General features: G+C 44.5%; 1 protein-coding gene across 2 annotated transcripts in view; it reads right to left on the bottom strand.

Moving 5' to 3' along the window:
- Window positions 1-22,917, bottom strand: part of LOC114028505 (ER membrane protein complex subunit 1-like) — a 34,439-nt gene extending 11,522 nt beyond the window's left edge. The window contains exons 1-17 of one of the 2 annotated variants that reach the window (XM_027842768.1): window positions 22,778-22,917; window positions 12,548-12,672; window positions 11,925-11,990; window positions 11,609-11,702; window positions 10,377-10,505; window positions 9,668-9,794; window positions 8,200-8,349; window positions 7,704-7,871; window positions 7,094-7,165; window positions 6,204-6,269; window positions 5,453-5,575; window positions 4,848-4,944; window positions 4,093-4,215; window positions 2,703-2,902; window positions 2,119-2,268; window positions 1,726-1,806; window positions 736-897 (exon numbers count right to left, since the gene is read on the bottom strand). In XM_027842768.1, coding sequence (XP_027698569.1) covers window positions 736-897; window positions 1,726-1,806; window positions 2,119-2,268; window positions 2,703-2,902; window positions 4,093-4,215; window positions 4,848-4,944; window positions 5,453-5,575; window positions 6,204-6,269; window positions 7,094-7,165; window positions 7,704-7,871; window positions 8,200-8,349; window positions 9,668-9,794; window positions 10,377-10,505; window positions 11,609-11,702; window positions 11,925-11,990; window positions 12,548-12,672; window positions 22,778-22,917 — 2,073 coding nt within the window. The remainder of the gene's footprint in view (window positions 1-735; window positions 898-1,725; window positions 1,807-2,118; window positions 2,269-2,702; window positions 2,903-4,092; window positions 4,216-4,847; window positions 4,945-5,452; window positions 5,576-6,203; window positions 6,270-7,093; window positions 7,166-7,703; window positions 7,872-8,199; window positions 8,350-9,667; window positions 9,795-10,376; window positions 10,506-11,608; window positions 11,703-11,924; window positions 11,991-12,547; window positions 12,673-22,777) is intronic. The other variant, XM_027842769.1, reaches the window with a different exon arrangement.
- Between the last annotated feature and the right edge of the window lie 127 nt (window positions 22,918-23,044).

Raw genomic sequence — 23,044 nt, 5'->3', positions numbered from 1 at the left:
GGTAATAAATATACCAAAGAGAGGGATGCAAAAACAAGAAAGTGATTTTGTAGTAATTTTGTCATAAAGTTAATAGTAACATTATTAAAAAAAATTGTAAATTATTTTGAGTTTTCAGTATTTCACCTTTTATCTGACTATTTTGCTGATGGTTAATAAGCTTATAACAAAAAAGGGGAATAACACATAAGGTCTGAGAGGGGTAACAAAAGCAACTCCACTCAATTTAGAGCCAATATTTGGTCATGTTAACAGCTACTATAACAACAACAAAACTCTACTTAAGAAAAAGTGTACCAAAGAAAGAACTAGGGAAGCCGAATTGTTATTTTTTTTTCTCTTCCGCTGAGTTTTGTTTCCTCTTTCTGATTGGTCCTCCTATTGGTTTTAATTTCTACTTACAACATCACTAATGTGAAAATGTTTAATATGAATGTAAACATATAGACTATTATCAGATTGTGTGCCATCTTGGGGAGGGTGGTTAGGGAGGTAGGGGGAGAAAAATTTTAAACTCAAAAGCATATGGAAGTGATTATTGATAAATCAAAATAAATTAATTTTTAAAAAAGACCAAAAAAAAAGTGTCACAGCCCTCAGTCTCATCGGATAATTAGAGAAACAGCAGTCCAGTCACTTGGGATGAGCCAGGAGAGCAGACCAACAGAGGCTAGCACTTCCAGGCCAGCAGTCCTGGGGATGAGCCCTTGGCTTGCCCTGAATGCCACAAGGTACCTTGTACTCATCATCAATCAGCAGCAGAGCCTTGGCGTAGTCCTGGTCCATGATGGGCAGAAGCAAGGCTTGCAGGATGGGTCGCTTCAGCACGGGAGGAGCCACCTGGCTCCACTTCCCAAAAATAGGGTTGAAGACATACAGAGAACTCCTTCCTGTTTTCTAAAACAGGCCACCAAAATTGGTCAGAAACTACTTGAGGAGAAACCCACCAAAGTGGGAAAGTGCAGCAACTACTCTTGGCTCTCACTCCCCAGGAGCCATTTCTGGGCCTCCCCCCCTCACCTGAGGGCAGCTTATCCAGAAGCTGCAGCTTCCACAGCCCACTCCTGGTCCCCAGGAGATCCCGGGGCACACCCATATGAAGCCACTGAGTGTCAGAAAAACAGACCCCCAAGAGTTTCAGGTCCTGTTCCCCAATAGGCAAAGAAAATGGCTGATCCGCCCCCAAAGGAAAACCACACTTGAGCACATGAAGCACATTCATACATGCCTGGGATAGTGGCAGGTCTGTCCCTCATGATAAAAGCTCATAATTCCATTGGGTTTTAAGAGTTACAAAGCACTTTCTTTCCAACTCTATGAGGTACACTATCCTCATTTTTCTAATAAAGAAATAGGTTCAGAGAGGTCAACTAATTTGTCCAAGGTCACACAGCTAGTGTTGGAGCCCAGACGACCCCAGGGCTTCTAACCTCAAGTTCAATATTCCTTTTGCTATGCTCTACTCCTCCTCCTAACAAAGTAATACTATGTGACGATGTGGAGTAGTCAAGAGGCCAGCCTTGGGATCAGGAAGACCTTGTTTCTGACCCGTAGCTATGTGGTCAAGTCCTCATTTAACCTCAGTGACCCAAGCAACTTGAAAAATAAATTACAAAAAGCTGCTGATTTGCATCTGTGGAGACGGTTTCCACGCCAGGAATTCCCAACACTGATGAAATAAAAGTCTCAAGAAGATACAGCATTACTTCAGCCTGAGGCTATTACCATTTTATAACATGACTTGCCAAGAGTCACAGAGCTGGTACAGGGTAGAAAGAAGCAGGAGCAGCGGAAACAATGTTGGCCCTGGAGTCAGAGAACCTAGGTTCAGATCCTGGCTCTGCCACTGACTAGCTGTGGAACCTTACCCACGTCCTTTCACCTCCATGGGCCCTCCCAGCCCCTCCCACTTGTGATCTCAGACACAGGATGCCATTAAACCCCACAGCACTGCCCCCATACACTATTAAATAGTCACGGTGCCACAATACGTAGGAGGAAACAGAGATTTTGCCCCTGCATCACTTAATCTACAACTTCCCACACAAGACAAAGGCTTAAGGTACAAGGGGACAGCCCCCCCACCCCCACCCCAGAACCCAGAGATGCAGGCCTCACCTTGTCCTTCACGAGCAGAATGCATTGAGGGGGGTGGGGAAAGTGAGCTGTGGTTCTCTGCACCATCAGCTTGAAGGAGGAGTCCGGATTGATGTTGGGCAAGTACTGCTTCCACAGGATGGTGCCCGAGCTGCTCTCGATGCCAAAGAGCTGAAGCAGAAGCACAGTCACCTGGGGAACAGCCGGAAGGACACCCCGGCCGACGGCTCCCTCCTTCCCTCTCTCTGCCCGCTGAATTTCTGTCCCTCCTTCAAAGCCCCACTCAAATGCCTCCTCTGCCAGGCACCCTTCCCCAATCTCCCCAGAGAAGGCCCAGCCTCCCCCTTCTGGCTTCCCAGAGCACTTCCCCTCACATCTCTCTGGAGCATGTAACATTGGTGTCACCGCCATCTGCACTGGTCTCTTAGGCACCGGGGCCCAACCTTACACTCCAGGATGGTAGCAGGACCTGTACTTTATCCCAGTTGTTTTTAATCTTCCCCAACTCCTACCACAGCACTCTGAACATAGCCGGCACTCCAAACTTGTTGAGAGGATCTCTGCCCTCTGGGAGGTTTGGCCTCTGGACCCTTTCCTCTTCTCACCTTGCCTGAGGCGGTCACCATCACCACCATCTTCTGGAGGTTGAACTCATCCCTTGCCAGGTTGTCAATATTGATCTCGTTCTTAATCTGACTTCGAGGCTTCCGAGCATCATAAAACATTTTCCAGAGGTGGGCGGTCCAGGCCTGCAGCAGGATGAGCTGGGAGGACAAGCGCTTCAAGAACATCCCCAGAAGGCCATCTGGAGACAAGGAAAGTGTAATGAATCCGGGGGCCAGCCCACACAAAAACACGGAGTCCTTTTAGGGATGCTTAAATCATTCCCACACCAGGCGACCAGCTCACAATTCATTTCCCAACCTGAAGCTCCAGTGTCTGATGCAAACAGCCTGGCAGGAATTTGGAGAGGAGCAGGTTGAGGGACGGAGGATAGGCTGAGCAGGGTCACAGCCATGTTGTTAACAGTTCCACCATTTTATTCTCAATCCACTACAGCCATCAAGAGGCTTTTGCTGTCCCAGAATTCTGTCCCTCACCATGAAACCTGAACCCTTTCCTGCCTCCATCCCCCCTTTACTTGTTGCTCCCACTTTTTCCCAGACGGCATCACTACCCTTTAATCACCGGAGCTGGCCTTCAGCACGGCCTCAGACTCTAGAATGGAGGGCCCACCTGACAGGCCCTGTCTATATGGCTGGCGGTGGTGCTTCCCTCTCAGCTCAGGGAAAACAAGAGCGATTGGCAAAGGGATGAGTCCCAAGCACAGCAAGCAGTGTGGTCTATTCTGGCCCCTCTGTAATGGCAGAGTTTGGGGCCCCTCAACAATAATCCCAGATGAGGAAAGGCTGCCAAAGAAAGCTAGCAATGTGAGCAGGCAAAAGGCAAGAGAGCAGCAGAGATCAGGTTTTACCTTGAATAGCTGGATCCAGGTGGCGGAAACAAAGAAGGAAGGTAAATTAACCCTTAAGGTACAACAATGAGGGGGGAGGGGACAGGGAAGGGAGCAGGGTCAAGGTTAGTTTGGACCCCAAGTACTGCAAGGGATGGGAGTGGAAATGGCTCTGGAGGCCACATGACTGAGGTCCTCTTTGCCTTAGTCATCTTAGACTCCTGGCCTCATGTTCTAAGAGAATAGGGGCTGGAGTCCAGCTGAGCTGCACTCACCACCTCCTCCCCCTCCAGGGAACAAAGCAGAAAACAGAGAAATAAAGGCAGGGCCACAGTCACCTTGGCCAGGAACAATGAGGCACCTAGTTCTGGATCTAGGAAAATAATGATGAAGGAGTGGGGAGATGGCTTTCTTGGCCTAAATGACAAGCTCCCTAAGGTCCAACAGAGAAAAGCAGAAATCTGCTCATCCAATTTTGGTGGCTCCCAGAATCACCCACTCCTCCAGGTCCTCCCATGCCAGGAGGATAACATACTCCTCACCTGCCTTCTTGCCAAACTCTCCTTCCAGCTCAGCCTGGGCCCCGGTCAGGGGCAGGTCTACCATCTCCAAGCTCACCACTTCTGCCAGTGATTCCTCTCGGCTCCAGAGCAGCATTTTTCCAGCTAGAGAAAAGCTCCAAGTCAATAATAATAAGCCTACCCTCCCCTCATTTACTAAGAAAAGCCCCTTTCCAGGGCCCACAGTCATTGTAGCCTGTGTGCCAGAAAGAATGGTCTAGGTTTTGTGTCAACTACCAGATTCTCTAGGCTTGCCCAAGTTCTCCTGAGAGGACTGGAGCCCAAGGACCAGGCCAAGAAACTGGGGATGTTTAGCCTGGAGAAGAGAAGGTTTAGAGGAAAATAACTATTGTCTTCAGGCACGCAAAAGGGTGATCAGCTTTGTTCTGTGCCTAGTCTGAGGGCAGAATCAGAGGGTTTCTAGATTTGGGCAGTTTTCAAGAGGCAGATTTTGGTTAGCATAAGGAAAAACCTCCTCACAATCAAAGCTATGCAGAAACAGAATGGTTTCCTCCAGGGCCAGTGGGGTCCCTGTCACAGGAGGTCTTGGAGCAGACACTAGAGGAGATTGCTACCCCAATATGTGTCAGACCCCATAATCTCTGAAGTCCCCTTCAACCCAGAGAAGCTAAGGTTCTGTTAATGTTGAGAAAGGCAGATGGGCCCAGAGGCTGCTGGGTCCCACCCTGCCATTATATCATGTCCTAGAGGGAATGGGCTGAGAGGGCACTACTCACCCAGCTGCTGAAGAAAGAGGAGGAGGTGGTCATCTGTTTGCACCAGAGCCCTGTAGCCCACTGAATCATCCTTCTTCAGGAAGACCTGGATATACAGCTGAGCACAGGGGCAAAGAGAGAGCAGTGGTCAGCACAACTCCAGAATTCAAAATCCAGGGAAATGTTAAGACACGGGGGCCTGGCTAACATGAATAGCCCAAAACAGTAAGTATTGCTTAGGCCCCAAAGAGGATGCTACTTCCTATAAGAAGTATTATCCTATTGTCAGCAATCCTAATGTGTCCTTACATTGTTCAGGAACTTTCCTTCGAGCTCAATGCATTTTTACAGGCATTATTTCATTCATCCTGTCAATATATTCCACTAAATAAAAGACAGGTTAGTTCCTCCATTTCACAGATGGGGAAACTGAGGCACAGAGTAGTTGACTTAAATTCACAACGAATCAAAAGCAAAGCCAACATTAGAGACCCTGACCACAGATTCCTAACTTAACAGGGAAAGTTTGCTATAACCTTTCCATTCTCTGGCACTCAGGGTATTCTATAAGAAGTGAAATACCCACCGCAACAGGGGTCCAAGTGAAGGGTCCTCGTTCCACTTACCCGCTCGGGCTGGGTGCCATTCTGTTCCAGGCTGAAGGTGATTGAGGTGTCAAGCAGCCGCCGTCCTGTCTCTGCCAAGTACAGGTTGATGGTGTAAGTTTGGTTAGTGCAGACAAGGGCTTCCTGAGGAGACAAAGGTCACGGGATGATGACAGGGCTCCAAAAAGGTCAGAAGACTGGAGGCTTAAGAGAATGGGGACCCAACATGTGTATTTAGAAAAAAGCAACCCCCAGCAAAAAGGCCAAGTTAGGGGTTTAGTCATCAATCAGGATTGTGTAGGACGGGAGAAGTTAAGTCACGAAGCCAGAGGAGGCAGGGCCAGTGGAAGGGATCCATCACTGAGATGGACGGTTGAAGGGCCAAAGGACAACCAACCACTCAAGGCACTGAGCACTAGGCGCTGCTAGCTGAGGTCACACGTCTCCCTTGGTGAAAGTCCAGGGACAAATGACTGCTCATCTTTATCGGCTAGCCAAAACCCCATAACATAATTGGGTTTAAGGGAGGGCACAGGAAATGAAATCTAAGAGTTCTCATTTCCCAAGTTATTGCCTCCTTCTAAAGCACATGTGGAGATATGGCTTTATTTATGGTCCCCTGGAAGCCCCTCAACATGGTGGACACAGACACAGGCACCGGCAGGGGCCCATGAGCCAGGAATCCCCTCACCCTTCCCTCACAACCCAAACTGCTCCACTAACTGACTGCAGGTTCTGATGGTTCAGAGCCAGCTGCCTGATCCTGCCTCACCTGTGTGCTAGACTTGTCAAAAGCGCTCTTTGTCAATGTCGTCTCTTCAACACTCCCGCCTTTTTGCTACAGAAGGAAGAAAGAAGAAAAATAACCATCTATAATCCATGAAAACAAATGTTCCTCTCCTGAGTCTTCATTACTAAGTTGAGAGCCAGGCCCATTTCTCATCAAACCCAGTATTTTTATAACATTCCCACCCATAAAGCCCAACCAAACCCTAATGCTCCCAATGGATGAGTCACTTAGCCTGTCTGCCTCAGTTTCTTCAACTGTAAAAAAAAAATGGGGATAATAATAGCACCTAGTCCCAAGGCTGTTGTGAGGATCAAATGAGATAATATTTGTAAAGCACTTAGCAGAGTGCCAGCACATAGTAAGGACTTAATAAATGCTAGTTCCCTCTTCCATTCTCAATAAAGGAAGCTCAGCTTATCTTTCATTTAGCTGACAAGTACCATGTTCTCTTTCAGCGCAGAACTGAGAGCCCTCCAGGCCTAAAATGGGATGAACACTCATCCTTTGCGGAGGAATTTCCTTACACTTCAGCTGAAGTTTTGATGCAATCTCCATGGTAGAGAAAACGACCCACATGGATTCAGAAGGAGGCCTGGGCTGGAGCCCCACTTCTGGCTCTCTGCCTGGACAGCACAGTCACGTTATCTGACCACTCCAGGATGGCAGGATAAGGATACTTGTGTTAGCTCTCTCACAAGGTTGTTCTAAGGGCAGTGCTTGGTAAACCTTCATGTACCCCAGAAATGTGAGAATTCTTATTCTCAGTGAGCTAATTACTTGTCACATCCCATCACCAGGTGCATTCTAGTGATTATTCATGTCCTGCCCTCACAGGAGGAAAATCACTCATGTTCCCCAATGCACATACTCACAGTTTCAGTACGGCAGGTCATCACAGCTGCCACAGTCTTCTCCCCACTGGTACCAAAGCTCACCAGAGCAGTCTGGGAAATAGGAAAGGGTCAATTACTAAATGACGATTATTTGTACATAAGCCAGTAACTACAGTGGAATGGTGCTTCTCCAAGAAGGCCCACTTGGGCCTGGCATTCTCCAAGAAGGACATTTAGGCCTAGTGTTGGAAGAGCCTCCGGACCTTTTTGGAACTCAACCTAAAGCCAGAAGCCCAAATCCCAGCCCCAGCACTAGGAAAGGTCAAAGCAAAGCTCTCAGTGTTGGAGAAGTTAGCTCTCAAGATTATTCTCCCATTTCTGTGGCCTCCTGGATGAGTAAGTGGCATGTAATTAGTTTCTTTGAAACCAAAAAGGTTCTAAAGTATTTCCCTCTTCCAAAAGGAATGCTGACCAACTTCTCCTCCCAAGGCTAACTCCTTCCAAACCAGTTCACACTGACCTCAGGAACACGCCATTGACTTTGGGCCTCAGGAAAAATGACTTTCTGATAGCAGAGTCCCCAAAGCATAACTTAGTCCCTCGAGCTGGCCCCCCAGCAGTCCCATGAAGCGCTAATGATGCCTCTTACCTGTGGGAAGCTTCGGAGCAGACTCAGGCCTTCCGGGCGGTACTGCAGCAGAGCAAAATGGCTGGGGGCTAGCTGCAAGAAGAACTGCTGCCGGGAGGCACTTGTGGGACTGGGCTGGGTGGGCAGGACCCAGGGCTGGAAACCTTGGCCAAATTCAAGCTCAAGGGCCTGGGAGATAGGAGGGACAAGTAGAGCAGCAGCAGACAAGGGCCCAGGTAACAGGCAGCGCCAGACACAACTGTGAACAGCTCAGGAGAGCTAGAGCCTGATACGAATCAGGCTGCACAAGGGGAGGCAGGTGGCACAGTCACCTACAATCCACAGACAGTGAAATCTGACAGAAGCCCAACCTTCTTGGATGCCCCCAAGCTTAGCCCTGGTGAGACTGGCAAGTCAACTCTCCACGAGCCCCAGGGAAGACTTCTGTCCTTCCCCATCCCAAAGGCTAGGCACCCACCGGGTACAAGAAGGCAGTGAGTATTCTGGCCTCTCTCACCTGCAGTGGGGTTCTTTTCATCTCCTCTTCTGTCTCCAGGGCCAAAGTGAAAAGGGACCGTGTGCCTGGGTCAGGGCATACCAGCACAGCCTTGCCCACCACACCACAAACCCCACTTAAGCTCTTCAGCCACGGTGCAGAAACCCTGACCTGGGGGACGGGACAGAATAAGGGTCTATTAGGACACAGTTTAATGTCTTAGCCATGTCCTGAATGAAGATACAAATGTATGGTTAGTTTTTTGGCCAGTCCTGGGATTTCACTAGTGCAGGAAATTCCTGGTGAAAAAAACTCCTGCCAATGCAAATTAGCACCTGTTCTGCACATTTTAATCTCAGAAGTTATGTCTTGTCTCTGGGCCCAGAAGCAGCACATGTCAGAGATGGGAGGTGAATCCAGGTATCTCTAAGTCCTGAAATCAGATTTCCCTCAATCAACTACTCCACATGGTTCACCTGGATTAACCCTACACTAATGTACCCCACCCCACTCTTCTGGAGGAAGAAGATCCCACCTCCACTGGGAGCACAGGACCTCACCTCAAAGAAAGGCACATCTATACCACAATCCCAAGCCTTCTTAAATCCCTCTCTGGCTGGATGTAAAATTATTTATGTTGTAGTTATCAGAATGAACAGATTTAACATAAATACTTTACATCTGAGCTATGCACTACTGAATTCCTCCAATGCCTCACTGTGGGACAGAGGTGACCACCATGTCCCCTACCACTGTGCTGAGAGAGGGGCACAGCCAAGTTCCAGCCCAGGCTGACAGCCTCAGCACAGCCTAAAGACGGTCTGTGAGACCCAGCCCAGGGAAAGTGCAGCAGGCTCCCCAGGCTGACTGTAGGATGATGAACCTCAAGGCCACAGCAGCTCCTCAAAGGCTTGCAATCTACACCGGCAAAGGTGGTACCTATACTAGTGAGATAGCTGCCAGTCCCTTGAACCACTAAGGTATTATTCTATTATTCTCCATAGCATTCTGTAGTACAGGGAAAAGACCACTGGTCTAAGAGTTAGAGGATTTGGTTCAAGCCCTGGTTTTGACATTCACTAGCTGTGTGACCTCTCTGAACCACAGTTTCTTCTGCTGTAAAATGAAGATATAGAGGCAGTGCAGCCTAGTGAATAGAGAGTCACCAACAGAATCGGGAAGCCCTAGACTGGGTGCCCATCTCTGACATGTACTGTGGGCCCTGGGCAACTCTGAGACTCTAAACTGCAGAGAAGCGACCAGTCTGCACTGGCGATAGATCACTATGAATTATTACTTCCCTGCCCACATCTTTCTCTGTTTGCCTGGATGTGCCTAAAGGGAAAAGACAAATACAACTTCCTCTGCCTGGCACAGCCCCCTTCACCCGCCCAGGTAGATAACCTCCCTCCTCCCCATCCTGCAAATAGGTGAAAATAGTCTTGCCATTCCCTCCCAACCACCCCTGACGCCCAGTACCAAGACATACCTGCTGAACCATCTCACCATCTTCCACATGAAAGGTCACGACATTCACATGACTGTTGGGAACAACCCCCAGGACCCACAACACTCCAGTGCCATATGAATACACCATCTGATACTGAACGCTCTCACTAAGAGAGGAGAGAAAGGGCAGGAGACAACAGGCTCAGCCTCAGAACCAGACAATCCTGTGTTGGTCACCCCAAGCCTGTGGGCTCCCCAGCATGAAAGGCCACCAAAATGAGCTCCAGAGACCCCACCCTCATTATGGCCATCTCCCCTATGCCATTCTTTTCAAGTTTCTCTTTTTCAATGCCAATTGCCCTCAGACCTCCTCCACACCCACACTGGACTACCCGATGAGTGAGCTGTTCCAATCTTATGATACAGTAGCCCCTTGGGTTCAATAGATTAAGCATGCTGGGAACCAGATCAATGGACAAGGATAAGCGAGTTATCTCTTGCTCTCTGAACTTTCACTGCCCACAAAGAAATGTGGTGTGAGCTTCTCTCCCTGCAAAGTGACCTCCAGGTTCAGTCAAGTCCCAGGGGCATAGACCTAAACAAGGTCAGGCATTAAACCCTGAACAAAAGATGGTCCAATAATAAATGTTCTTGGAACCTTGGTGAAGAAAGAGGAAATGAAAAGGCTTTTGAGAATTATGAAGAAGAGGATAAGACAGTCACCAGCAGGTCAGAGTTCAAGTTCCCACCTTTTCGGAAGCTGTTCCACCCACTTCTGGTGTCCATTGGAAAGGTAATGAAGAGTGAGCGTGGTCTTCTTCAGCACTGCCACATATTTCACCACATCTTGCAAACCCACCAGGCTGGCCATCTGAAAACTGAACACAGGAGAGAATAGGGGAGATCTGTCTGGAGGCTCAACTTGGAGGGAGGCCAATTGAGGACAAACCATTTCTTCTTGCCTCTCTCTCTCTAAGCAAATCTCTAAGAAGGAATACAGAAGCTCTGAAACCTCCAAATCCAAGGCAACTACTCCCATAACCTCCCAGAGCCATAGTATAGCAAGAGGCTCAAGTGGAAGGAAGAGAAACAACCTGAGAGCCACAGAAGGTGGTCACTACAAGGCAAGCCAGTACTGCTGCCACCAACACTGATGCTGTCTTTCTCACAACCTCTGCTTCAAGCTTCTATCCACCAGAATCTCTATCCGTTAAGATGGTTCACTGGACTAGTAAAGCAGAAGCCAAGGACTACTTGAGATCCCAGATCAACAACTAAGCAGCAATCCTGGGAAACCATTTAACTCCTGTAGTGTCAATTTTCCCCTTGCAACAAGACAAAACAAAATCAACGTGCCTTCCAAGATAAGGAGAAATGAACGCAAATGCCTCAAAAACCTAATCAAATACTTGGTAATACTTATGAGCAAATACTTACAAAAACTCAGGTGGTGTCTTAGCCTGACATCCTAAAATGTAAGTAACTTCACCTCTTTTATTTCTGAAGCTTGGCCTCTTAATGAGACAAGCCCCATGTAAGGACCAGCCCTGACATGTCCTGGCTGTGTAACCATGGACAAGTCCCCTATTTTCTGAGCCCCCTTGCTCATTTACAAGGCAGGGAGGATAGTAATTATACAACTTACCTCATTGGGTTATAGAAAATAAGAGTTTGTAAAGCTTAAAGTGCTAATTACATTTCAGCTATTATTATTAAAGATCCATCTAAGTATTATACAAGAACAAAATAATATCAAGTACAGAGCTCTGCACAATAGGTATTCAATAAATTCTTGAATCAATAAATGAAAAGTACAGTTCTATAATCCCAAACATCAGACACCAAGAGCTGAGCACACAGTGTGCTAATTCCTATAATTCCTGGGGAAATATCCAAGAGGTTGATGGGAATGTCCAATCACACCCGTAATTTGGTGAATTACAACCTTGTCTCAACCAAGATGAAACAGCCCTTCCTCTACCTGCCAGAATCCAAGGACATCTCCCAGTTCAAGCCCCCGATGTTGGTCTCCCAAGAGCGCAGGATGCGGCCCCCATTGGATACAGTGAGTGCATCTGGAAAAGAAAAGACCAAAATTATCCCTTTGCCCCACGTTGCAGCTCAACAGCCTCCCAAAGACCTCGAGGGTGCCCTCTCTCACTGATGAACTCTAACAGCTATTATGGGGGTACTTTGTCTTTTCCCTTATACAAAATGGAACTGATCCCAAAGAGGAAACAAATGTAAGGGGACAAGGAGATACTAACCTGTAGAAAACAAAGAACACCTCTGCTTACCTTGCCCATGAAGAAGCATGGCATCAACAGCTCCCTCCTGAGTACCCTTATCTACATGGCGCCACACTAAAAAGCAAGAAAGGAAAACCCTGCTCTCAGGAGTGGAACAGAGGGGACACAGAGACTTGGGACGACAAGCATCAAGAGAGAGAATTTATCTACAGAGTAGTCCCTACTGAAGTCGGGGACGGGTGGGATGAGAGCAGGGCGTAGGAAAGTCATAAGCACTGTTTCCACATTTGCAAAATGAGAATGTCGATATAAACTAAACTTACTGGAATATGGGGAAAGCCATAGTTGTCGATCACTTTCCACAAGTTTAACGTGAAAAAACAATACCTGAACAAATCAAGGCAGTCTATGAAGCTTAGGGGAGAAAACAGCCCCTTAACACAGATGTGTGCAACACAAGGACGGCATCTCAGTTTAAAGGCATTCAGGACCTAGAAAAAGGTCTGACGTAAACAGGAACAAACCCCAAAGGCTGGCTATATGGCCATATTAAATATTTATTCAAACATGTCAAGACTGGGAAAAAAATCCAAAGCAGATGTATCTTCTGGAAAGTAAAAGGCATGGACAGCTCAGCCCCAGGGGGTTTAAGGCCTGCTGAGGTCACTCACAGATAGCACCTGTTCGGGAGTTCAGTGCTGCAATCACATTCTCTTCCGTAGCCACAACCATCTTCTTCGATCCGGGGGCACATTCCAAGGAGGCAAACTTGAGCTTCCCAACATACTGCTGCCTCCTGAGGATGAGAGGATGCGGGAAAGCAAGAGCTCAGTTAATATTACAAATGTTGTTTTCAAAAAAGTTTAACAGAACAAGACACATATAAGGTGTTATCAGCAACATTACTGAATCTAGGGATATAATCACTGGTTATTGACAAGGTTTGTTTCAAGATAAGGCAGAAAGAACTAGAATATGTTCAAGACCAAAGAAAATTAAAAGAATCTCTCCAGGCCTTCGTTTTCTCATTTTTGGGAGGAGAGACACAGGCTCTAAGATTCTCTTTCAGATCTATAAGTGATGAAGGAAGCACAGTGTAGTAGAAAGAATACTGGAATGAGGAGCGCTGACGCTGATCACTCACTAGCTATGTGAACGCTTGTTAAGTTACCTTATATCTCTGAATCTGTTTCTGTATATATAAAATGGGCATGACAGTTATGCTATGATTTTTGCAAAGAAAGTGCCTTATAAGTCATAAAGCATTATTATTAACTTAAATAATTATTATGCCTTTAGCAAAGAGAAAATTTTAATAGTTTTTCCTTTGATTTCAGAATAACTTACACAGATAAGATTACAAAAGTACTGCATAGGAACCAATAGTACAATACAGCATTAGGAAAAAGCCACCACCATCTCAGCAACTGATAGGTGCCTATTCCAGACACAGAACTGGGTATGCTGACTAATATTAGAGAAAAGATATGAATGGTGCCCTCAATGAGCCTGCAATCTAATATATCTCCTTTTGTTGTTACTGGATCCCGGGGGGGGGAAATTCCCTAAAGGCCCAAAGACACTGACTCAAAGACCCTCAAAAGGGCTTTGATTATATCACTAAGAAATTTTTTCTACAAGGTTAACAATTACCAACACAAACATTTCAATATACAAAAAACAAAAAGAAGAACTGTGAACCTGTTAGGTAGGTTTTTATGAGAGCATATTAAATTTAACATGGGAGCAACATTTTATGTCTCTTTCTAAATTTCCTACTGTTTTCTTCTGTGGATTTTACTGTTTTAGTGATGTTCTTTTCTTTTTTTTTTTTTAGGCAATTAGGGTTAAGTGACTCGCCCAGGGTCACACAGCTAGTAAGTGTCAAGTGTTCGGTCTGAGGCCAGATTTGAACTCAGGTCCTCCTGACTTCAGGGCCGGCGCTCTATCCACTGCGCCACCCAGCTGCCCCTTGATGTTCTTCTCTTGAAGAAAAAAAAAAAGTTTATCTCTCTATCACTACCTTACCCTCTCCTATAAGCAGAAGTCCTCCTTTGGAACAGATAAGAACAGTCAAGCAAAAATAGGAAGCCCCTTTATGAAGTCATCAATAATGGGCTGTAGCTATCACTGCCCTCCCTTCTAGCCCACAGAAGATCAGCTGGCTTTCAAAGGCAAAATTCAAACAATCATCTCTGTTTCCTATCAGATGCCCTCATTAGTGCCCATGTATTCAATTACCATCTCCAGTCAGATGACTACTTGAACTACATATTCAGCCCAAGTATCTCATGAGATAAGAATCCCACCAGGTGTCTGTTGGTTATTTCCTTTGAGGACCAGAGTGAAGCAAAGGAATGTCAGACACAGTGGAGGTTTCCATGTGCCCTGAGACCACAAACATAGCTGTGAAGGCTAGACAAGAACCCTGAAATGTTGGCCAATTGGACTCTGATGATAATACTGATTAGGTCAGCACAATGGTCAGTTAAATGTAACAGATCCTATGAATCTAAGCAACAGAAGGGCAACAAAGGGTTATAGAGTGACCCTACTTGAAACCTCATGATAATCAGCTTAATGTAACAGAATGAGTGGCCTGCCTTCAAAAAATTAATCCAATACACCAGTAGCTAGAAACATTTCAGTGCATGTGGTGCTGACCACCAAAGAAAAACTACAAGTTGCATGAAATGGATTCAAGATATGAATGCTCTTGTTACTTGCCAATACTATATCATAACAAAAGCATAAGAAATAGCTTCATCTCTAAACCTAGACTGCTTGATTGTCTTTCATTCTCGAAGAAAACCAAAATGACTATGTTGGAGTCAAGGCACAGTGTGTCTGACTGTGGCTGATCAGACCAGGACGAGCTTGGAAGGCTCTATCACAGTTTGGGCACAAACAGTCCACATGAACATCAGGAATGGAGATGTCTCTAAGTTTGCACATGTCACACTTCTTTTCTGCTACTGCAATTCTGCTTTGCTTATAGAGCACAGCACCTTCTTTGATGTGGGCACTACTTACTGGGTGGTCCTGTGCCAGTGTCTCCCATGTCTCACAACTGATTTCAAAGTTCTTCAGAGAGACCTTGAGTGTCCTTGTGTCGCTTCTTCTGACCTCCACATGAGCTCTTGCCCTGTGTGAGTTCTCTGTAAAACAGTCTTTTTGGCAAGCATACATTCAGCATTCAAACAATGTGACCAGCCCATCAGAGTTGCACTCTCTGCAGTACAGCTTGAATGCTTGGCAGTTTAGCTTGAGAAAGGACCTCAGTACCTAAGGTACCTTATCCTGCCAGGTGATCTTCAGAATCTTCTTGGGATAATTCAAATGGAAGTAGTTCAGTTTCCTGGCATGGCGCTGGTAAGGTTTCACAGTGCAACAATGAGGTCAGCACAACAGCTCTGTTAACCCTCAGTCTGGTAAGTAATCTAACTACCCTTTCTCTCCCACACTTTCTTTCAGAGCCTCCCAAACACTTAGCTAGCTCTGGCAACGCGTGCATCAACCTTACTATCAATGTGTACATTTCTGGAAAATATACTGCCAAGGTAAGGGAACTTATCCACGGGCATTCAATATTTCTCCATTTGCTGTAACCAATAGCTCGACATATGGATGGTGTGGTGCTGGCTGATGGAGAACCTCTGTTTTCTTGGTGTTCACTGTCAGGCCAAAATGAGCACAAGCAGCAGAGAATCAATCCACACTTTGTAGCATCTTAGCCTCAGAGGCTGCATGGAGTGCACAATTAAAAATCTAGATTAGTTAAGAGTAGATATTGGAAGGTACTTAAATCTGAAGAGGGGAAGGTACTTAAATCTAAAGCTAATGAAGATCTACACTTAACACAAACTCCAGAACTGCTGCCTAATACTGACAAGATGGCAAAAAGTAAAGGAGACAAACTCAGAATGGAGTTTTTAGGCCCTTTTGTCATTGCACCAATACAAACAGCAGACCAACGATGCCAAAACACAGTCATTCCAAAAAGCCCATCTCTGTTATCATCATCGTGAGCAAATGCATTCTTCCACAATATTTGACCAAGAATATAAAAACAATTTTTTTCTACCTGTACACATAAAGTATGTTGCAGCTGTTACCACAGTAAGGAGCAAAGGAAGAAAGATGGAACTCACCAGAAAACCCTCTTAAGGTCAGCTATCAAATACCACTGTGGTGAATGTAACTTGAGAAAACTAGTGAAGACCTCAGGTAAGATACTGGAAGATTACATCAATTTCTAGTCAGTACTGACAATAAGCTCTAAAGACCACATCATCTGATTAAAGAAGACAAAAAAATAAATATCCAAAATAGAACTCAGAAAACAAAAGCGGAGCAGAAATTCTTGCTTGTAGTATGAGGCACTGTGCTAAGTGCTGGGGATGCCAAAAAGGCAAAAAATTCTATCTGTTCATCGAAATAGAGGGGTTTGTTTTTTTGGGTTTTTTTAGAGATTACGATCAGGTAACTGCCACATCAGACAGGTATAGAAAGGTTACCATGAGGGAGACTTTTCTATTGTTGTAGATTATGCAATGAAGTGGTAGAAACTGCAACATATCACTACAGGTTGCAAAAATGTAGCAGCTACTAGACACCTAGAAAGACACAATCAGATGGTCAGATTTATCCACCAGAAGTTCACTAACCTTTGCAAGCTAAGAAACAATAAATTGTTCATACTACAAATATTAGCCCCAAACTATCATTGAGAGTTAGACAAATAAATTATACTGGAAGTCCAGCATCTTTACAGACAGAAGTGTTGCCAACAAACACCCAGACAGAATAGTGATCCTCAAAAATATAATAATAGTTTTAATACCTGTTATCATATTGAACACTCCTATCTCCAAATTACATGGAATGAAAAAATTTTAAAATATCAACTCCAACTGTGTGGGAAGAGGATGAGGTACAAATTATCCTGTCATCCTATCTGCTACCAAAGATGCCCCAAAGATGCTTTCAATAAGTGGACATCACAATTCTCTTCTTCAATTACAAAAATTTATCCCTCTGGATCACAGTCTAAAAATATTAAAAATAAAATAACAATAGTAGGTTAGCAACTTGTTCTTGGAACTACCCTATCTCAATCCAATCAGAAAAGAAGAATGAAATGACTGGTAATAATAGCTACTTACATCTAACTTGAAGGTTTGTAACTCTTCTTGTTTGTAATATGTAACTTCTTTGTAACATGTAACTCTTCTGTCTCCAAATCCAGCACACTTCTCACTATACCATATTTTTCTACAGGCCTCACAGTCTCTCTCCCTATAAAAAGGGGAGAACAATCTCTTCTTGCTACAGCATAAAAATATTAGATAGTTCTTACACTTTAGTGATCTGTTTTGTTGGTCTCTTTAATAATACTCCCTCCATAGCTTGGTTGATGGTATTTGGAAGTTGAGGTGGCCAAAAAATCCATCCTCTTACGGCCAATGAGCTCCTCTGAACAAAGCCACCATGGTCTATTAAAGGGCAAATACGTGAAGGATTTCTAGTTTGAAAGGACCTGTCAGAGCTTACACTCTCCTGGAACAGCCATGAGAACCCAAGGTCACCTTGATGCCATGATGAAGCAATTGAGCAAGGACTTTTATGGAGACACAGGAAAACATAAGAATCCATGTAAAAGAACTCAGAATTCTTTTTTTTTTAAGACACCAAATACATATGAATATAATGGGATATTTTAAAAACTTATTTATATGTATTTTTATGTCACTTCCCCTTATCCACCACACCCTACTCAGAAAAAAATCCTTTATAACAAAGAATAAAAAATTTTAAAAAAAAAAGAGGAAAAGAAAGCTTAGCAAAATCAACTAACCTAGAAAAAAAGTCTGACAGGAGCTGCTAAGTTCCATACTAAGGTCTGCCTACCTCTGCAAAGAGGGGAGGGAGAGATGTGCCTTCTCATCTCCCCTCTTTGCAACAAATTTGGTCATTACTATTTCTTATCACTTAATTTTAATCACCATGTTATTGTTCTCTCCATTTACATCTTTGCAGTTATTATGCACATAATTTTCCTGTTTCTGATGACTTCACTTTGCATGAGTTTATAAGTCTTCCCATGATCATTTGCTGTACTCATCATTTCTTACAACACAATGATATCCCATCACTGTACATTCATGCACCACAACTCATTCGGCCATTCTCCAATCAATGGGCATAGACCTTGTTTCCAATTTTTCCCTAATATAATGGGCTGTTACTGTCAATAATAACCTCTAAAAGAAATTCCGAGAAGCACAGAAAGCCGTGCACCAAGCGCCAATGAAGCAAGACTCGGAAAAGCAACACACACAATGACTACAATACATGAGAACGTAAATGGAAAGAACACTAAAAGAAAGCTGAACTCTGAAAAGCCGGAATGAGTAATTTTAGTCATGGAGAACCATAAAGTGGGACCTATTTCCTGCTCTCAGAAGACAGGCGGGAATCTATTTAGAGAGATCATTACCCCTCATTCCTGCCCTGGCTGCATGGCTTTGGGAGCTTTTCTTCCAGGCACCCTCTCCGCCCCAATCCCATTTCTAGCTTCCTGTGGTGCAAGCTCTTCCTCCGTTATATAATTTTTTTCTTATTTATATCCCCAGCACTTAGCACAGTGCCTGGCATATAACAGGTGCTTAACAAATGTTTATCGACTACATACACAGTGAGATGCAGTCACAGTATCAACTGTTTCTGTTTCTTTTTTTTTTTTGGTGAGGCAATTGGGTTTAAGTGACTTGTCTAGGGTCACACTGCTAGTAAATATCAAGTGTCTGGTCTGAGGCCGTATTTGAACTCAGGTCCTCCTGATTCCAGAGCTGGTGCTCTACCCACTGCGCCACCGAGATGCCCCTAACATCAATGGTTTTTGCTTAACTCTTTTTCTTTGTCATAAGAGTTAAATTCTGCAATGAGAGTGGACAGGAAGGTGTTCTCCAGAAATGACACCCGTATCAAAATGAAGAAATTACATGAATCTAGAAAAATCAGTGCATAATGATGATTGTGATACATGATCAAATGCATCAAACTACCACAAACTGTATTTTGTTAACCAAAATATATACCCAGGTCATACCCCTGAAAAGTTTACACATTAAGTAAATAGGAGGCAGTGTGGTAATTTCTGAATCTGCTATGTGTCGTAACACCACTGATTCAGTAACACAAAGCTCTAAGTTAGGGAGGCCACATGTGACCTTGAGGCCCCTGAACTTAAACCAATACCAAATTAGAAGATCAAAGATGAAAACATAACACCATGGAATTACAACAGTTTCAGGCAGACTTTATCTAACAAGCTACCGATATCAAAAAATAGGAAATAAAGAAAACGACAATGACATAAACCAACATGATTTCTTAGAGAAGTTTAACTAATTTCTCTGACAAAAGCTCAGAAACTTCCTTGGCCAACATCTGTAGGTTTGGAATATTTCCTGTCATCTTTATTCTGCAGGAATGATTCTTAATCTGGAATTCATGAATTTGTTTTTTAAAATATTTTTATAAATCTATTCTAATATTTTAAAAAATATTTTTATAAATATATTCTAATATCAAATACTCTAGTATTCCTTTATAATCTAACATACTTTATTTTACACATTTAAAATTTATTCTGAGTAGTCCCGAGGTTTCACTAGACTGCCAAACAGATCTGTGATACACTAAAAAAGTTAAGACCATTGCTCTAAAGGATTGTTGTGAGGATCAACTGACACGAATGTCTGTAAACTGCCTCACTAAACTTAAAGGCTTACAAAAGTATCAGTTTTTATTGTTATTATTCTTTGCTCAGCACAAACACATGGCATCCTAGGACGACAGTAGTGTAGGATAGAAACTTATCTGCAAAACATTTTATGAAAGAGTATGGCAAGTGAAAGATTTTACATAGGAATGCCTTACAAAATATTGGAAAAGTAGTAGTGGGAAAGTGTACAGAATACTTGGAGTGAGACCCAACCAAGCCAGAACATCCCAGGGTTCTTTAAAAATGTAAGAAAAAGTTCACAACATAGCTTACATGTAAATGGGCTTTGCATGACTACACATACACATGTAACTTGTGTCAAATTGCTTGCCTTCTCAATGTGGGGGGAGGGGAGAGAGAGAATTTGGAACTCAAAATTTGAAAACAGGATGTTAAAGTTGTTTTTATATATAATTGAGTAAAAAAATAAAATGTTAAATGTTAACAAGAGAAAGAAAAAAGACAACTGACAAAAGTGTCAGCGTTTCCATAACAAACCATTTAACACCAATTTTCAACATCACCCTGGTCTCCAGGGTGCCATATGAGAAAGTAGAAATGGTATCACAGAAAATAAATGCAGAAAGTCTGGCTAAACCAGGCCAAGCAGAGCCAGAAGAAAACTAAGATGGGGATGGGGGGGGCAGTGGCAGGACTTTGAAAGTGGGACTAAATTTCAGAACCTGAAAGAGAAGATACCAAATAATGGAAAAAAATCACAGACAGACAGCCTAACTCTCCAGACAAGGCAGCTGGGAGGGCAGCAATCACTACCAACCTTTACACCTTTCTTGTTCTAACACAATGTTTTTCTGTTCAGTTTACCCTAACACTTTCCTAAAAAATAAATTTATTTATTTTTAGTTTCCAGCGTTGACTTCGATAAGATTTTGAGTTCCAAATTTTCTCCCCATCTTTCCTCTCCCCCCACCCCAAGATGACGTGTAATTTGATATAGGCTCAACATATACATTCATATTAAAGCCATTTTCATGTTAGTCACATTGTAAAGAAGAATTAGAACCAATGGGAGAAACCACAAGAAAGAAGAAACCAAAAAAAAGAGAGAGAGAGAGAGCGCAAATAATACACTTTGATCTGCATGTAGACTCTATAGTTCTTTCCCTGGATGTGGACAACATTTTCCATCATGAGTCTTTTTTTTTTTTGGAGTTGTCTTAGATCCTTGCATTGCTAAGAAGAGATAAGTCTATCAAAGTCAGTCATTGCCCAATGTGGCTGTTACTGTGCACAATGTTCTCCTGGTTCTGCTCACTTCACTCAGCATCAATTCATATAAGTCTTTCCAGGTTTTTCTGAAGTCTGCCTGCTCATCATTTCTTATAGCACAATAGTATTCCATTACATTCATATACCACAACTTGTTCGGTCATTCTCTAACTGATGGGCATCCCCTCAATTTCCACTTCTTTGCCACCACAGAAAAAGTTGCTATAAATATTTTTGTACATGTAGGTTCATTTCCCATTTGTAACAATATTTTTGAGAATTATCCAATGCCATCTTGAGGGAATTCTTGATGAAAATAGGAAAAAGAATAGGGTTTTCACAAGCCATTTTCTATAGCAGACATCTCCATTCACATAAATGACTGAGAGGTGCAGAGAACACAAGATCCTATTATGTTTACTATTTGTTGATATAAAAAAAAGCACTGGACTCAGTAGGGACAAAACGCAGCCTTAAGGGTTCTCCTCCAACAAGGTGTCTCCAATGCATGTTAAGATTCCTTGATAGATGAAATCAGAGACAACTTATTTTCAACAACATTCTGATTATCTCTATCAAATATGACATAAACCAGGAAAGCAAATGCAAGGGTTTGCAATTGTCATCAAAGATATCCTACATAAAGTCCAAATGGAAGTGGGATTTATTGAGGTCCTCCATTTGTGGGTGACACTGTGCTGGGGCAGTTTACCTCTCCCAGATTCACAACATATTCCTACCCTTCATGTAGGTCCAACCAAACTGGTCTATCAGCCAATGCTCCCACACAATGCTCTTATTTCCAGTGTTCGTACCTCTGCCCAGACTAGTCCCATTTGGAGAATGCATCGCTCCTCATTTCTTTCTCTTAGAACTCCTAGCTTTCTTAGAACACAGGACATCAGAATTGGGAGGGCCCTTAAAATCCAGAATGTGAGAGCTGGGAAGGGCCCTTCTAACACAGAATGTCAGAGCTGGGAGGACCCTTAGAACACACAATGTCAGAGCTGGGAGAACCCTTAGAACACAGGATGTCAGAGCTGGGAGGACCCTTAGAACACAGAGTGTCAGAGCTGGGAGGGCCCTTAGAACACAGAATGTCAGAGCTGGGAGGGCCCTTAAAACACAGGATGTCAGAACTGGGAGGGGCCTTAGAACACAGAGTGTCAGAGCTGGGAGGGGCCTTAGAACACAGAACGTCAATGTTGGGAGGGCCCTTAGAACAGAATTTCATTTAGAACATAATGTCACATGGAACCCAGAATGTCAGAACCATGATGGAACTTAGAACCTAAAAACATCAAGGCTAAGAATCTATGTCAGAACCGAAACAGAACTTAGAACCTAGGGTGTCAGAGGTAGGGGTGAGTGGGGTCCTGGGAACTTCAGAACTGCAAATCCATGTGTTACAACAGAGAGAGCATTGGTTTTGGAGTCAAGGGATCCCGGTTCAAATCCCACCCCTGCCATGCCTCTGTGACCTCGGGCAAGTCACTTCCCTTCTCTGGACCTCAGTTTCCTCAACTGTAAAATGAAGGGCTTGCCTTCCAAGGCCGTTGAGCTTCCTTCCAACTCCAGCTCTAAGTTCATCTCGTCCCTCACTTGGCAGAGGAGCCTGCCCTTCCCAGCCCCACGCGTGACCCCACGCTAATGGGAGTGGAAAAGAGATCACTACAGGTCAGTGACCTCTTACCCCGGGTGACGTGCCTCAGGTCTGGAAAGGGCGGGCAAGAGTGTCCCCGCGGTAACCTCTGACCCACGCTCCTCCAGGTGCCCGGATGGTGACCCCTGACCCTGAGGCTATGAGACTTGGAAGCCAAGCTGTGAACCCCCTGAAAGACCCCTCCAAGCTCAGGGTGGTGCTTTCACCCGACGTACGCACCAGTCAAACTTGCCCACTTGGTCCTCGTATACGGCCGTCGCCGGGGCCAGGAGCGCGGCCAACAACCACAGCCGAGCGGCAAGCGGCGCCACCATGATGAAGAAACCGGCCGTGGGTCCGGACCGCCGCCGGCCCGGCATGCACAGCGCTTCCGGCCTCGCGGGATCATCTCGGGGGAAGGCGCAGGCGCGTGCTCCGGAGCTGGGCGTGGAGGCGGGGCAGCCGAGCACGCTGCTGTGCGAGGGCGCAGAAGCGACGGGAGCCGGG

This window comes from Vombatus ursinus, unplaced genomic scaffold (genome assembly GCF_900497805.2).
Source record: "Vombatus ursinus unplaced genomic scaffold, bare-nosed wombat genome assembly UNPS02014884.1, whole genome shotgun sequence".
Classification (NCBI taxonomy): domain Eukaryota; kingdom Metazoa; phylum Chordata; class Mammalia; order Diprotodontia; family Vombatidae; genus Vombatus; species Vombatus ursinus.
Note: the sequence above shows the minus strand (reverse complement) of the source record. Positions and strands in the feature narration are given on the sequence as shown.